This window comes from Lucilia cuprina, chromosome 2, assembly GCF_022045245.1.
Source record: "Lucilia cuprina isolate Lc7/37 chromosome 2, ASM2204524v1, whole genome shotgun sequence".
In the NCBI taxonomy this organism is placed as follows: Eukaryota; Metazoa; Arthropoda; class Insecta; order Diptera; family Calliphoridae; genus Lucilia; species Lucilia cuprina.
In genome coordinates, this window is record NC_060950.1 from 30,029,602 (window position 1) to 30,047,458 (window position 17,857).

Genomic DNA, 17,857 nt, shown 5'->3' on the forward strand with positions numbered 1-17,857 from the left:
AACTAGAACTGAACTAGAACTGAACTAGAACTGAACTAGAACTGAACTAGAACTGAACTAGAACTGAAGTAGAACTGAACTAGAACTGAACTGAACTAGAACTGAACTGAACTGAACTAGAACTGAACGATATTTTTATTTGAGGACATTTAAGTTAAGCTTCATTTTTATTTAAGCGAATCATTTTCTCTCATGATTAAAATCAAAAATCAATGATCATTATTTTTACTAATTATTTTGTACAGTCCGAAATTTTCAAATTTATTTTTTTGTGATTTAGTCATTAAATGTGTTTCATGTGTTGTTTTTGTATTATTTGTCGTTTAAACAAATTTGCCTATTCAATATCGACAAATTTCACTAAAATTTATTATTTAATCATTTTTAAAAATGTGTCGTTCTATTTGTTTTTCTCTCTTAACTCAATGATTCGTATGTACTGTTAACTACTGTTTATTAAACAATGTCATCACATCGTTTAAATAGTTGCGGCGAAGGACGTGTTATGTCACCGGATGCTAAAGGTTGTATGGATCGTAATGAATGTTTGGATTTGCCCTGTTTAAATGGGGCAACATGTATAAATCTAGAGCCAAGACTGCGTTATCGTTGTATATGTCCCGATGGTTTCTGGGGCGAAAATTGTGAATTGGTGCAAGAAGGACAAACGTTAAAATTAAGCATGGGAGCATTAGCAGCAATATTAGTCTGCTTGCTGATCATATTAAGTGAGCATAATGAAGATTTTAAATAATACATATGAATTGAAAAGAAAACTACTAGCGCTCATACGTGTACATTTACATATTAATATCTGAAGCAGAAAGAGAAGAGAACGTTTGTTTAATTACCAAAATATATAAATGGGGAAGAAAACAAAAAATATAGCATACTTTATGAAAATTGTTATAATTTTAAAATGTAACGAGTATTTGGGTCAAGTAACCAGTTCTATAAGTATGCTAATTTGAATTTGTAAATGATATTTTTTTTATATCCCAACAATGAATCTTCTCTTTTTGTCTACATTTCTATTCATACATTTTTGTTTGAATCCTTTCAAATCCCCAATTCAATGTGTTTAGTTTTTATTCATGTGTATGTATTTTCCATATTGTTTCTTTTATATGTGTGTTGGTATTGGTGTTTAGCGCAAATATTAGCTTTTAATAAATAAAAACACCAAATTTAATTTGTTTCCCTTATAATTTGCACTATTAGCTTTTTATACAAACCAATCAAAAAATAATCTAATTGAAATTTATCATCATAATCATTTAACCATTCATTCAATTCATTATTAAACAAAATTCGTGTAATAGACCAAAAACATTCATCATCTGATTCAATCATTCATTTATCCATGCATTAAAATCGTGTCCTACTTTTATTTAAGCGCCACAATTAGCATCCTTTAGCAAATATGTATCTCTTTCTCTCTCATATATTGTATATTTATTTAACTTTTATTAAATAAAACATTATTTTTTGCATGTCATTTTTCCATTTTATAGAATGAAAATATTTATGCATTTAGTCGAAGTTAAAGTCATTTATCATCATAAAAAACGAATTCAAAATTTAATTTAATTATTTGTTTTTCCATTTTCAATATCATGATTGGACATAATTGTAGTGATTCATAGACTGTTTTGTTAAGTTTTATTCTTATCGTATATCATATCCTTTTATCGTTAGCATTCTGAGCATAATAATCATTAATATAATATATTAGTTTAGAATTAGTGTATATGAATCAGAGCTAAATATTAATAAAAAACTAGTGGGCCAAGTTCACTAGACTAAAAAATCGGAAAGCTGTACAAAAACTAACCTAAAACTGAACTAGAACTGGACTAGAACTGAACTAGAACTGAACAAGAAATGAACTAGAATTGAACTAGAACTGAACTAGAACTGAACTAGAACTGAACTAGAACTGAACTAGAACTGAACTAGAACTGAACTAGAACTGAACTAGAACTGAACTAGAACTGAACTAGAACTGAACTAAAACTGAACTAGAACTGAACTAGAACTGAACTAGAACTGAACTAGAACTGAACTAGAACTGAACTAGAACTGAACTAGAACTGAACTAGAACTGAACTAGAATGGAGACTGTATGAAATTGAATTTCTTTTCTGTTCTGAAATTGAATTTAAGGCGTTTTGTTAAAATTACTACATATGTAGATGATAATAAATTCCTACGTTATTATCCGTTTGTGTTTTAATATTGATTTTTTAATAATTGTATAAAAATTTTGCTTAAACAGATGAAATAGTATAAGGTAGGTAAAAAGAAATCTAAGTGTATTAAAAAGCATTTAGGATATTTGTTTAATCGGCTGAATGTCCCAATTCAAATAGTTAATTTTTTTCCAGAGAAGTGATCAAATATTACATTTTTAGTACCACCATCAAAAAAGATAGGGTATATTGATTATGTCATTACATTTGTAACGCATTGAATTACTGGTCATATACCCACAAAAGTATATATACTTATATTCTAGGTCCTCATTAAATTTTAAGACGATCTAGCCATGTCTCTCCGTCTGTCTGTCAGTTGAAAGCACGATGGAGAGAGCTAGGGGATTGCAATTTCATATATATATTTCTTATATGTAAGGTTTGTTTGGTATTGAAATCGGGCAATATCGGTCCACGTTTTCGGATAGCCCCCATACAAGTGACCCCTCGAAAAGCAGCTTTAAAAGTCATAACTTGATTAACAATACGAGTATAGCTGCAAAAATTCGACATAAGTACGTTTCTTATGATCCAAAATTTTATGATGATCGGTCCATAATTGACTTCACCCCCTATATAAGGACCGCTTCAGAAAATTACATTAACTCTCACTACCTGCTAAAAATACTAGAAATTCGGCATAAGTAACTTAAAATCGATCTAAAAAATTTTATGAGGATCGGTCCTTGATTGACCCTACCCCCCATATAGGGTCCCCTTCAAAAAATTGCTGCAATGCTCATTAATGACTTAAAAATATGAGTGTAGCGATGAAATTCGACGCAAATAAATTTAATACGAACCAAGTTCTGTCTACGAAATTTTATGAGGATCGACCCATAATTTACCATATCCCCCTATATAAGGTTCCCTTCAGAAAATTACTTTAACGCTTACAGATGAAGTTTGACATAAGTTATTTTCATTTGAGTCAAACGAGGTTTGATGGTGGGTATATTCGACATAGCCGAATATAACACTCTTACTTGTTAAATGCTGATGTGCTTTTAGGATTATTAAAATATACAAATCTATAGCAGAAAATCGTTATACGTTAACATTTAATATTTTTTGCAAATTTATAAAAATATACATAAATTTCATGCCACTATAATAGGCAATTTCATTCAATATATTTAGCTTTCAAAGCTTTATAAAAACGTGTTTAGTGAAAACGAAAAACGAATCAAAATGCATAAGGAAAACATAAAAATCAAATCAAACTTTATCCACTTAAATGTTTATTTCAATCGTATATCTTTTGTATGCAACATCAATATCATGTGTACATAAACATAGATGTCCTGCTGGTTTCAAAATCTCTGGCAGTACATGTGTCAATGACAATGAATGTTTACTATTTCCTTGTCGCAATGGTGGTCGTTGTCGTGACTATCATCCGCCCAAAAAATATGAATGTCAATGTCCGATGGGCTTTACGGGTATGCATTGTGAATTGGAATTATTGGCATCGGGTGTATTGACACCGTCACGTGATTTTATAATTGCTCTTGTTTTGTGTTCAGCAACATTGATACGTAAGTATTTATATTTATTTATAGTTTATTATTTGGGAGTAACATTTACAGTAGATTTAAGTATAAAAGAAGGTAAGTTATTTAATCAATTATAATTATAAATAGTGATTATTTGTTAAACGCCTAAAAGTTGACAATGTTTTGTTGATATTAAGAGATTAAGTGAGAAGGAAATTTAATTTTTTAAAGTTCTTTTGATTTTTTATTGTTAGGATTTTTTCTTGGTATTTTTCAAAACTGTGCAATTATCATATTTGAAATATGTTCATTTTATACTTTTCTATATTTATATGATTATAAAAAAATCCCTTTAAAAAGCCTGTAGGAATTTTTAAATAAATTTTAATTAATATATTGCTTATAAAGAGTTTTATTAGTGCTTCTTTCAAAATTAATTTTAAATCATACAATGATTTAATACCAAAAATTTAATATAATTTAATTATTTTTATTGCAATCATTAATGATTTCTCATTTTCATTTTAATAACTTTTCAGCAGTATAAAAACAACGTTAAAAATAAAATAATCAAGACGACTCCTTCAAGTTTATTGCAATTATGCCACACAATACAACATCGTACTTTTGCAACATGTTAAATTTTAATATTTATTATGAACCCTACAGTTTGGGATGACTGATGCGTATCAGCAAAATCACATTTTATTTTAAGTTAGCTTTAGTTACAGAATTATTTAAACAGCATTTATTAAACTTCAGGTTGCAATTATCTTCGTATACAAATGACCAATTCTTAAAAATAGATATGAAGGAGTGACTATTAACCACTTGCAAGATTACTTTTTGTAGATACTTGTTAATGTATCTTAATGTATATAAACATGTTGTCCTAAAAGGATGCATTGATCTCTTGTAAAATTGCTACTATTTCATTTAAGCTTGATGTATCTGTGTATTATAACATCTATCTGTGCATATTTTTATAAGTATCTGTGTGTATTTATTATGGAATAACCTGACCACCGCTTGATTACTTGAGGACATTAAAGTAGTGAATGTATTTTGTACATTCATGTTCATTTATCCAAATGTATATAAACATGTTGCTCAAAATGGCCATAAAGTCCTCTTGTTAAACTGCTGGAATATTACTCGTTTCGTTTAAGTGTTATGTATCTGTGTGTATTTTAATATGCATACGTATGCGTGGCTTTACGTTGTCCTTTAAAGCTCATTAATTGAAATATGTAAAGTGCAGCGTGAAATACGCTTTGACTACTCGAACACTTTATTTTATATCGTTGAATATTTTTATTTATATATCTTTTTTTTTTTTTTTTGTTAACCCTTTCACAATTTCGTTAATTAATTTTTAACAGTTTAAGCTTAACAATATTAAAAACTTATTTAAAATTACAACAAAAACAACAACGTCAGCAATCAACAAAAATATATAAGAAAATAAAGTTTTCAGCTGAAATATAGAGAGAAAAAGCATCATGCCACAAGTTGAAAAAAAAAACTGTGTATTTTTGCTTCACATACATAATGAGGCAGAAATAATTATAAAGATAATATTTTTTCCAATATTTTATATTTACAAAGATATATAGTGTTTTATAACAAAATATATGTATAATCTTTTGCAATTTTTTTATTGTAAAAAGTCTTTATTAAAAAAGTTGTCTTTAAAAGGTGCTTTTGTAAAAAACGATAATATAAAATAAAGCAATATTTTACCCAGATATTACTAATTTAGAAGGACTGTGACTAGTACTTCGGAAATACATACTTCTAAAGAAATACATACTTAGCGTATAAACAGTTTTTAATATAAGATTGCACTAAAAAAAGTACAAAATCTAATTTTCCAATCCATTTTACATATATAGCAAATATTACTTAATTCCTATCAAAAAAAAAAAAAAAATAATTCAAACCTTGATTCAACGCATAACTCAACTGTAAAATGATGCAGACAAACATAAATTTTTTTTTTTTAAATAAATTTCGTTGACAAAAAAAAAAAAAAATATAAATTAAATTAATATTAAATTGTTTTATTGCGCATTACAAAAAGCGATAAACATGTTGTAAATACATATCACAACGTTGAAATATACGCATTTCAATAGATAATAAATGAATTCTATAAAAGAGAAAGTTTTAAAACTTATTTTGAAAGTAGGTTTATGTAAGTAGGTTTATGTAACGCATACTTTAAAGTTTTAATGTCAAAATGAATAAATGTATTAATTTTATACAAAACAAAGAATGTAGCAAAACGTCTAAATAATTTAAATAAATTCAAATAACTTTTACATTTGACTTTGACTTAAGCTAATGAATCAAGGCTAAATTTGTTAAAAACAAAGCCCTAAAATAGACAACGAAAGTTATTGTTAAATATAAAATGTTGAACAAAAATATTTTGAAGTTTATTAGACTTTTAACAGCTCCAAGATTGTAGGGAAAATTTCTTATAAATTAAACATTTTAAACTGTTTACAACTATATTTTCCATGACTTGTTGAACAGTTAAGCTATAAAAAACAGGCACTTTTAAGTTTTAAAAAAAACTACCAATCTTTTAGAAATAGTCTTCGAAATATAAATTGTTAATGTAATTTTTGTTAAAAATGAACTTTGTTAAAATTATATTTTGGCAAAAAGTATGCCTTACTTTTCCAACTTTTAACATAACCAGCAAGTAAGACAAAAAAACTTTTGTTTCATTTTCCTTCAACTATTGGCAAATTCTCAAAATAGTTTTCCTGTAAGTATTAAAGAAAAAATGAATAATTAATTATTTTATATATTTTTTGTTTCAAAAATTGCCATAATCTACATAAATTTTCTATTAAATGATTTTAAGCTTCATTTCTATGAACTTCTAAGAGTTTGTTGCACATTTTAGTTTTTCTAGTTTATGTTTATTTACCTTTAGCTACAATTTTAGCAAGTCAAAGTATTCATTCAAAATACTTATGATTTTTCCAATCAAATGCAAAAAATTTGTCTTCGTTTTGTTAACATTTTCGTTTAACATGAAAAATTTTTTTTACAATAAGTTTTTAATTTTGCTTTAAATTGAGCACTCTTGATAGTTTAAATTAAGGACTTTTAGAATTTCTGAAGTTAATTCATCGTTGTATTGCATAACTTTTCAAAGACAAGCGTTTGTAAAATTTTAAATTTTTCTTTTGAAATGAAATAAAATTGTTGTAGATATCCTCAAATTTATAAAGGTATTAATATTTACTGTCATATTGTAATAATACTCAATAGTTGAAAACTTTTGAAAATATATTAAACAAAATAATTGTTTAAAATTTTTAGTTCAGTTATAGTCCTGTTCTAGTTCTGTTCTAGTTCTGTTCTAGTTCTGTTCTAGTTCTGTTCTAGTTCTTTTCTAGTTCTGTTCTAGTTCTGTTCTAGTTCTGTTCTAGTTCTGTTCTAGTTCTGTTCTAGTTCTGTTCTAGTTCTGTTCTAGTTCTGTTCTAGTTCTGTTCTAGTTCTGTTCTAGTTCTGTTCTAGTTCTGTTCTAGTTCTCTTCTGGTTGGACTACAGTTATGTTAAAGTTGGAAGGGTTTCTTATTGTCGGACTGTTATATTCTTAAATTACTTTAAAATATTTATTAATTTTTTTACAATTTTTAATTTTAAATTAGAATTTAGTTTTTATTATTTTTGAAAAATCTTAATGTTAAGCCACATGAGTTTAGCATTACCGACTTTTAACTTTTCAACAAAAGGCTTTAAACAGCATAAACTCTAACTTACTTTTCTATATTTATACAAAACATTGTCTACTTTTAAGCTTAAACACACAAATATAAATACAAATTATATTTCTATTTTATTATAACACTTGCATGTTAATTTAATCATATTAAGTTGGTAAAGCAAAAAAAAAAAAAAAAAACATTATAATAAATAATAAAAATTGTATGTATACAAAAATGTTTACTATAACAATTTTTCCCTTGCAGATAATAAAGCGCAAGTAGTTTTCTTTTTCAGGGTATTTTTTAATATAAATTTAATATGTATAATAGTTTACTAAAGCAGATAACTTTATTTTTCTACAAAATTTACATAATAATATTAATTCATATTTTTTTCTTTTTTATATTTTTTCGTTATTTATTTTTTTTTCTACACGTATATTTTCACGTACGCGTTATATAAATTCATACAGTTCTGGTGTTGGTATTTGTTGTGTATAATCGTCGTCGTGAGGCGCATATTAAATATCCTGGACCAGATGATGATGTACGCGAAAATATCATTAACTATGATGACGAGGGTGGCGGTGAAGATGATATGACTGCCTTTGATATAACACCGTTGCAGATACCCATTGGTGGTCCCATGCCACCCGAATTGGCCACAATGAAAATGCCAATAATGTGTAAGTATGAAAGTATTAAAAATTCATAGTTTTTTTTTCCTGTATATTTTTATAAAGCACACACACACATGCAAAATTAAGGTCAATAAGTTGTGCTAATAAGTTTGTTGTTTAAACAAACTTTTATTTAAATTAGTTTATATGGAAAAAAAATTATATGACATGTGGTATTTTTATATTATTTTTCTTTGCATATAGATCCTGTTATGACATTAATGCCTGGCCAAGAGCCCAATGTGGGCATGTTTATTGAGGAGCATAAAAAACGTGCTGATGGTGATCCCAATGCCCCGCCTTTTGATGATTTACGCAATTATGCTTATGAGGGCGGTGGCAGTACAGCCGGTTCATTAAGTTCGTTAGCTTCGGGTAAGTTTTTATAATTTGTTTGGTTTGTTTATCAATTAAATTATAATCTTTAGTTTTAGTTTTTTTTATTATGCTTCCAACATAAAAATTTTTGAAAATGAAAATAAATTGCACTCAATATTCGTAATGTTTAGTTCAAAAAGTAGTTTATCAGTTTAGTTGTAATTTGATATACATACATACATATATAGTTTAAATCCCCATAATTAACATCATAAAAGTGATTTTAACCCTTTCAAGTACACGGAACACAGGTGTCCCCAGATATTTTTTTTACATATTTCTCGATTTAGAGCGTTATTTTGAATCCAAAACTACAGTAAATAGTTATTTCCAAAGAAAAATACGTTATTTTTTAGAATTACATGTTACTAAATGCTAAAAAGGATATTATCCTGCGATATCCTGCGATATCCTTCGAACACGCTTTTACTGTTTTTTTATCAAACATGATCGATATATATGTAAAAAGGTTTACTTCATAACCATTATCAAACATTTACATAATAGACTTTTAAAATATTTATAAGAAAATTAAATAAAACATTTTGCTATGACAACTAGGTTCACGGATAGCCTAAATTAAATTTATGTAAAGAATTGATCTGGCGTCATTATGAAGTATTTGAAAAATGTCCATAATCACACTATCATTCATTTATTATATATTTTTTGTGTATACTATGACATGACAAAACCTATCTGTTCCGCTCTTACATTCAAAATATTTTAACATACATCTCGATATCTCAGTAAATCTGATACAAATTATTACATAAGATCCATACAATTATCGTTTTCGGTCCTCTTTTACACTTCCATCGAAAAATTTTGGTTTGAAAACATTAACGTCTGGTATTCCGAAATAAAGACTCCTAGCTCAGACTGCTTGCCGTTAACTTTTCCAATTAGTGTACCTGAGCCATGGCATATCTGCTATAACATCATCTTATATATTTCAATAGCATGACTAGAGTTTCAATCAAGTCGTCATAATTCTTTAAGCCTGTTGGCAAAACTAACCATGGATTTCTGGTCGATACCTATTACAAATAAAGTTTCATAAAGTTATTCTTTTCTGTAAATGACATCTCATTATTTAGCGGCCGACTCAGCATTTTGACTTCTACAGATTTGCAGTATACGCCGTCCTAGGGAGAAGGTTTACTATTTACCAGGATCCTTAGGATGCCAACACATTGGTGAGAAGCCAAATTCATCAGCATCATGCTCTCTTTTAGTGTTTGCGTTTGAAGCACTTATGTGGCCCACTTTTTATGCCCTACACCATTTTGGTGGGGAGGGTATATTGGGTTTATGATGATGTTTGTAACGCACAATAATATTGGTCCTATACCCACCTTAAAGTATACAAATGGGCTCAGAATAATTTTCTGAGTTGATTGCTATGTCTATCTTACCGTCCATGTAAATGTTGTTATCAAACTACAGATCGCAATTTTAAAGATAATTTAATTAAATTCGGTACATGTTCTTCCATTGTCGCAGGAACGAAGCCTGTTGTTTGTTAAGATCGGACCATTATTTCACCTAGCTCCCATACAACTGAACCTCCCGAAAACTTATAATCAAATTTTAAAGATAATTTAATGAAGATTTTTTTGTGGTACCGGAGACGAAGCATCTTAAAAAATGGTAAATATCGGTAAATTATTTCACCTAGCCCCGATATAATTTTCTTCCTTGTTTTTCGGGGCTTCTTAAGAGATATTCTAATCTTTGAGGTAGACTCCGCTGACGTGTTCTCCTCGAAATATCTTGATTTTAAGAGATTTCATCAAAATTTGACAATGTTTTCGAGGGTCATGCCTTAATGTGATAAGGTCATTTAGAGCAAGTAGAACGTTTGAATGGGTATTCAGAGACTAAATCTGTTTCTCTCTTTGTCAGAGTGCAGGAATAATTTGGTTACAAATTAAACAATATCACTTTATATAAGGAGAATAATAAAATAGATCAAGCTGATCTGATATCATAAAATATGTTCCTAATAAATGAAGTGTTTGGCAAAAAAATTAATCAGATCCTTAAGTAAAATTTAATATCGATCGTTTAGTTTTATTGTTAAAATCTTTCTGGAAATAGTAGCTCTTAATTCTAGTAGTACAAGAATCTGCACAATTTTCCCCTTATTACAGCTTAATCACAAATCTATAAATATTTTATGAAAAAAATTTAAAGTAAAATCATTTCTATAAATCTCTAGTAAGCCAATAATAAGCACTTAACAAAGAAATTTGGTATCCGGCTAAGGCTAGTCTATCTAGTGTAATATTTTGTAGCGATTTGTAAATATATATACAAACTTTTTACTACAATTAAATATTTGTTTGTTTAAAATTACAGGCCTACGCCTAAGACTACACTCTAATACAGCCGAATATTGGGTGTAATCAAATTTAAAAAAAAGTACATAAATTAAATGGAGCATATACATATTTTTATAATTTTGTGAAGTAAATTTTTTGCATTTTCCTAAATATTATATTAAGTGTATGTTTTCTTTTTGTTATAGGATTCACAGTTATTTAATAAAATTTATGTTTTAAAAAATGTTGCATACTTTTGGGAATGCTACAAAGCAGAAAGTTTTCAATTCAATTAAAACATCACTATTCTATAGAAATGAAAAAATATTTTTAGTGTTAAAAAAAATAAAGATTTATAATTTTTTAACAATATAGTTTGAAGAATAAACCCCTCGAAGTATGCTACATTTTTTTGTAAAAAATAATAAAATATTAATTTTATTGAAATTATTATAAATGAACTGTGAATATTGAAAAACACTGAATAATAACAAACTTCTTTAATATCTGATATTATAATTTTTTTACGCAACAGGTACTGACGATGAATGTCAAGAGTATGACTATTTAGGAGCCTGGGGACCCAGATTCGATAAACTAGCCAATATGTATGGACCCGATGCTAACAATCATACTACCGATTTAGAATTGTAAGTGAGTACACAGAGAGAAAAAAAAACAAACAAACTACTACCACACACATAGAAAAAAAAAGCGAGAAACAAAGACAACAGTAACTAAATAAAATTGAATTAATCCCACAAAATGAAGGCGAAACAAATGAAGAAAGAAATGAAACAATTAAAAATTTAAATTCTAAAATAAAAAAAATGAAAAAATTTCATTAAACGAAAATTAATCTAAAGAAGAAACCAAAAAGCAAAAAACTCCATAACAAGACATACGAACAACACAAAACAAAAACTAACTAAATATAAAAGAAAAACAATTTAAGATTGCTAAGCAAGCTTTAAGAAGAAGAAAACAACCAAGGAAACGGAAATAAGTAAAAGGAAATTCGAAACCAAACATGAATAAGAAATAATTTCGAAATTAAAACCTTAAAACATAACTAACAAAAAAATTTAAAAAGAAAATAAACATCACTACCAAAGATTTAAGTCGTTTTCAGACTAAAAGGAAAGTAAAAAATAAAGAAAAAAAAATTAATAAAAAAATCTACATTTCAACCAAACAAAATCCAATTACATTTGTAAAATACTACCACATACATACTCGTTTATACATCAAAACATACATATACTAACACCTACATAAATATATAAATACAAACACAAAAAGCAAATCATACATACAAATAAACATTCACTCATTTAGCATTTAATTTTCGAAATGGAAATGAAGCAAAAAAAAAAATAACTTAAAGATAAAGTTAAAAAATTTAAAAATGAAAACTATGTTTAGAATTTAATGGATAAATAAAAAACCAAAGTCTCTACTTTATAAGTAAAAAATATAATTAAAACAAACAACCATTATAAGTATAAATAATTTAGTTTTATTCAGCAAAACAAAAAATAGTAATAAAATTTTGTACATTTTCTTTAGCATTAATTTTCTTTTAATTTTTAAGTTTATTTTTTAAGGTATTATTTATAAAATATATTATTTATAAGTTTGTACAATTATTATTTATAAATATTAAGTTTTTTTTATACGAGCAAATAAACACATACTCATATGTATTGAACAAGAAAAAACAACGATTTTAACAGAAAAACTATACATATTTGATTTTTTTATTTTTTTTTTAATATTGAGTTTAAAAGTTTTTACACAAATTACACAGGAATTGAGTTTTAGACAACAAACAAATTACACAACATTTAAATATATATGTAGGTATGTTTTTAAAGAAATATATAAAAAAACAGCTGTACAATACAATACAACTATAAAACATTAACACAATCACTCTTTCACACTCACATTCATAGGAAAAAAAAGAGATTAAAACTGATTTGCATTTCTAAGAGAAAGAAAGAGAGATTTTCTTTCATTAAATAAAAAAAAAACAAATATATAGTTTTTGAAATAACAACGAGTTATTTCAAAAACTTAAATTTTAAAAAAGTCGAGTAAGATCAGGAAAGGAATTCTTTCTTGTCCACTATATTTCAAATTCTAGTCTTTCATTGTCTCACACATTTTCTTTTTAAAGATTTGTATTAATTCCAACAATTTAAGTAGTAACACAGTCACATAATGATGAAAAAAATGAATTTTTTCAAGCAATGAGCTCATTGATACCAGATCTTCAAAGATTTGGGTCCTCTGTATAATTTTTGCAAACAAATTTCATTTTTCAAATCAAAAAGGCTTCATCTTCATTTATTTACTTTAAGTGCAATTGTACTACATTTATTAAGGACATCTATACGTATACGTACTAATAATTTATTGATAATACAAATATTAAGTATACGTCTTGAACAATTTTTTAAGCGTTTTTAGCAAGTTTTTCTTGAATTTATGTGTTCACAATTTCTGTTCTTCATGGTTAGAGCTACAACTTCACCTCAGAGAATAAATCAAAATTCCGAATGGTTCGTAAGATATGAACCTGAGAAAATGGTCACTTTTTTTTTGCAAAGATGACTCGATAGCCCCAAATTTTTGGTACCAATAAAAATGTTTTCTTTTCTGGTATTTTATCATATAGTGATGTTCATATGTGGTTGAAAATTCGTTTGTATTATACTGTGTACCATAACAAAACCCGGTTTTTATATGGCTAGACAAGCTTTCTGTAGTTTTAATTACTTTTGACCAGGTTTACCTTTTTCAGTCGTAGTTCTGCAGTAAATAAGTTTATCTTGTGTTACTAGGTCCCGTTATGGGATCTTCCATACACAACCGACAGCATTTTGTTCAAATCTGTGAGTTCCTGTTAGTATATCATATATTTACGGCTTCAACCTTGATTGTTGCATGTTTAATTGCATAATTGCATATCTATTTACATAATTTCTGATATAATTACACAATACCTTTTAACCAGTCTTAAACGAATATCTTGAGACATTTTGAAGCCCTTTTTGAAATATATAATTTTGTCCAATACCAACAATTGCATCAACTTCAGCTTCTAAACCGGTCACGTTGTTCATTTAGTAAAAATGTCTTTACGAACGCTGACGTATGACTTTACTTATCTGTCTTTCTTTCTCGATATTTTTAGTGACCTTCCATATTGTATACACAACTTAATGTAGGCAGTTAGGCCTCTCCGCATGGTACCGATATCTGCTTTAATATCTTTTGTTATATGTTGTTACCACAATAAAAGTATGCGCGTTTGGCGTGGAATCCATTCATTTAAACTTATGCAGTAGGATCTGTAGATTATCTAAAAACTGCAAATTTTGTAAAGTTCCTTTCCAACAACAATTTAGTATTTCAGGTATGCAATTTGAACCAGTAATTTACTAGTAAACTATTAAGGTGGAATAAATCCATATCAAATGGCTTCCGCAACGTCTTTGTGAGATGGAAATATGCAAGTTTGGCGAGGTCTCGTACATTTCAAATTTTGTTATAGAAAAGTTCAAAGGTGGGTTTTACAAAAAGAAAGAAATCTTAAACTGTTTGCGTAAACTTTTAAATTTCTTAAAAACTTGAAATAAATTTTGATATATTCGTTTTTGCAAAAGAAATCTCTAAAAGTACTCTTCCATCTAATACTTACATTAACACACAAACAAACACAACAAATAAATACATATAAAAAACACCCCTCACAATATGTTATTTAGGGAATCTCCATTACAAAAGTAAATAACTAATTAAATTAAAAATTAAAATAAATAAACTGTTATAAAACAAACCGTTATAAAACAAAACAATAACAAAACTAGCAGAAGAAGCACCTTCCATATTTGTTTTGAATTTTTCATAATGTTTAAATAAACGTTACATGTTCTTTTTTTAATGTTTTTATAATTTTCAATCATTATTATTACAACAAATCTCATTTGAGATTTAAATCCAATATTTATTATTCATTAATTATTAAAAATAAAAAACACTTTTTTTTATAAGGCAATTATTATGAATGAAAAAAAAAACAAAATGATATTATTAATAAAATAATTATATAAACATAATAAAACTAAAAAAATATATACATTAAATAATATAATTACTTAAATTTTACAAAAGAAAAAAACATGTAATGAATACCCAAAGACTGTTTTCGTTCCATCATTATAATATTAAAAAAATAAAAATTAAAAAATTTATATTAAAAAAAATAAATAAATATTCAATCCATGATTAATTAAGACACCACCAAAAACCCGCATGTTTCAGAAACTTGTTAAAGTTTACTTTTGATAAATATAAAAAAGAAGATAATGAACTAAACACATTTTAAGAATTTTAAATAAAAAATTTATGATAAAGTAAAGCGAAATTAAATTTTTTTCTTTTCTATCAAATTTAAAAAACTTACTTATTTATATGTAACCGTCACTCAATGATGATGTTGCAGCTAATGATATCAGACACCTTATGTGTTTGTGATATATTCATTCCATACTTATTTATATCTCAGTTCTAGTTCAGTTCTAGTTCAGTACTAGTTCAGTTCTAGTTCAGTTCTAGTTCAGTTCTAGTTCAGTTCTAGTTCAGTTCTAGTTCAGTTCTAGTTCAGTTCTAGTTTAGTTCTAGTTCAGTTCTAGTTTAGTTCTAGTTCAGTTCTAGTTCAGTTCTAGTTTAGTTCTATATACCATATTATGGACTATTTTTGATCAAATTTATGGACTAGTTTATGATCTATAAATCTGTTGTATTTACTATGGAGCAGATAATGTAAAATGAAACTTTTTCCTAAATTTTTTTATAAATTGCGGATTCTCAGTAAAGGTTCGAAGTAAAATATGTACTACTAAATGTAGAGTTTCTTAAGAATTTTTAAGGGTTACTTTTCAAAATAATATAGTAATTATTTTGTCTAACAAAATTTTGTGCTTTATTTAAAATAAACTTCACGAATAATAAGTTATTACAATAACCCTTATAAAAGAATATGAACCTTATAAGTCTTTTAAAAATAAAATATGTTACTGAGATTAAAACAAAGATTATTACGAATTACAAAAAAAAAAAAAAAACTAACTATTAGACCTAAAAAACGATTTAAACAAAAAATAAATTTCATAACATTCATTGATTTTTAATCCAAATATTTTAATAGAAATTAAAACCAAACAACTAAAAACAATAAAATACACTATTATATTAATAAACTAAAATAAAAAAATTAATAAAATTCAAAACCAAAAAGTAAACTTTACATATAAAACAAAAAATTCATTAAAAAATCTATATTTAAATTAAAATTTTCACAATTAATTTTTAGAACTCACAATAAAATCAAATCGTATAAAACTAGATGATGAAGAAAAATTATAAGAAAATTAGCAATAAATATAAAAAAACTTATAACAAATAAAAGAAACAAAAGATGGATGATTAGATGGAAAAGTAAGTAAAATAATAAATTAAAAAAAAGCAAGCAGACCTTTTTAGAAAGAACTTAGTGCAATTCATTGAAGTAAAATAAATTATATATAAACAAGTAATTAAAAATATAATAATTAATTATACAATAAAAGAAAAAATTCCCCAAAAATAAAAAGAAATCAATTGTAAATAATTTTAGCACGTAAAAGTAGTGAAAAAGTAAATCTTATTACAAAAAGAAAGTGTCATTAAGTCATTAATTATAATTATAAAAAAACAGACAAAAAAATTAAAACAAAAAAATGCATAAACAAAATTTAAACTAATTTATATATAGTTTATTAATAAACCAAAAAATGAAAATAAATTATAGAAATCATATACATATTAATTATTAACAACAATTACATTTAAATGATTTTTTAAGACATATTTAAAATAAAACAAAAAATGAAAACAATGAGACACAAACATATAAAAATATTAATAATTGAAGGAAAAAGCAGTATTTGTATGTTTTATTTAAAATTAAACGTAAAAAATTAAAAAAATAAAACAAAAATTTATTAGTAATGTAAGTGTAAATTCGAAAAAAATAATAATAAAAATTAAAATAAAAACGATGTCCTAGTATGTCCTTTACATGAAAAAAGCCTACTTGAAATAATAAAAGAAAGAAAAAAAGAAAACACATATGAAATGTTAAACAAAACTAAAAATTAATTGTATTATTTTCATAAGAAAACAAACTGCGTCCAAAAGTAAGTATAAATATTAAATGAATCTTAAATACCCTCCATCAGCAAGCTACTTTTTATTAAACCCCATTAATCTATATTTTATATTCAGATTACTTGATAAAAGTTTTGTTTTCGTAATATTTATGCATATGTGGAACTAATTTTGATTAGCTCCTGAAAAATTTATAAAAAGTGAGTATCTGATGTGGACCTTCTTAATTGTATATTTACAAACATATTTCTGTCGAGCTTTACTTCGATGTCAATATTTTTAATGAACTAAATTTGTTTAAGTGATTTTTGAAACTATATTGTTCACTTTATATCAGAGCTATTATCGATAATAGGCCCGTTCGCAAACACTTTATTAGAATGATTTATATATATATATATATATACAGAACATGCTCATGTCGAAATTTCTCCAAATATTATCATTTAATAAAGAATTATGTGGCATTAAGCGATATAATGATTTATATATTATGTCGGAATGGTTTATATGCACACAGAACTCATGTTGAATTTTATCTCAATAGCTTTATTTATAAATGAAATATGCCGATTTAAGTGATTTTCGGAAGTGGGCCTTATATGGGAGCTACGACCAATTGTGAGCCGATACACAAATTATGATATGTATTAATATTATATTTATATTTGCAAAAGTTTGTACAGATATCGAAATATTTAAGATAGTTATTAACGATAAACAAATTTTCGGGAGTACACACCTTTGTATATGGGCTATGGCAAATTTTGA

The 17,857-nt window shown here is 26.2% G+C and overlaps 1 protein-coding gene across 1 annotated transcript in view; it reads left to right on the plus strand.

The window, feature by feature from the left end:
* Positions 1-11,951, plus strand: part of LOC111682317 (neural-cadherin) — a 68,326-nt gene extending 56,375 nt beyond the window's left edge. Inside the window, exons 8-12 of the mRNA XM_046949323.1 lie at positions 487-732; positions 3,555-3,793; positions 7,956-8,168; positions 8,367-8,537; positions 11,403-11,951. Of these exons, the coding sequence (XP_046805279.1) occupies positions 487-732; positions 3,555-3,793; positions 7,956-8,168; positions 8,367-8,537; positions 11,403-11,521 (988 nt within the window). The 3' untranslated portion in view covers positions 11,522-11,951. The remainder of the gene's footprint in view (positions 1-486; positions 733-3,554; positions 3,794-7,955; positions 8,169-8,366; positions 8,538-11,402) is intronic.
* The last annotated feature ends 5,906 nt before the right edge of the window (positions 11,952-17,857 follow it).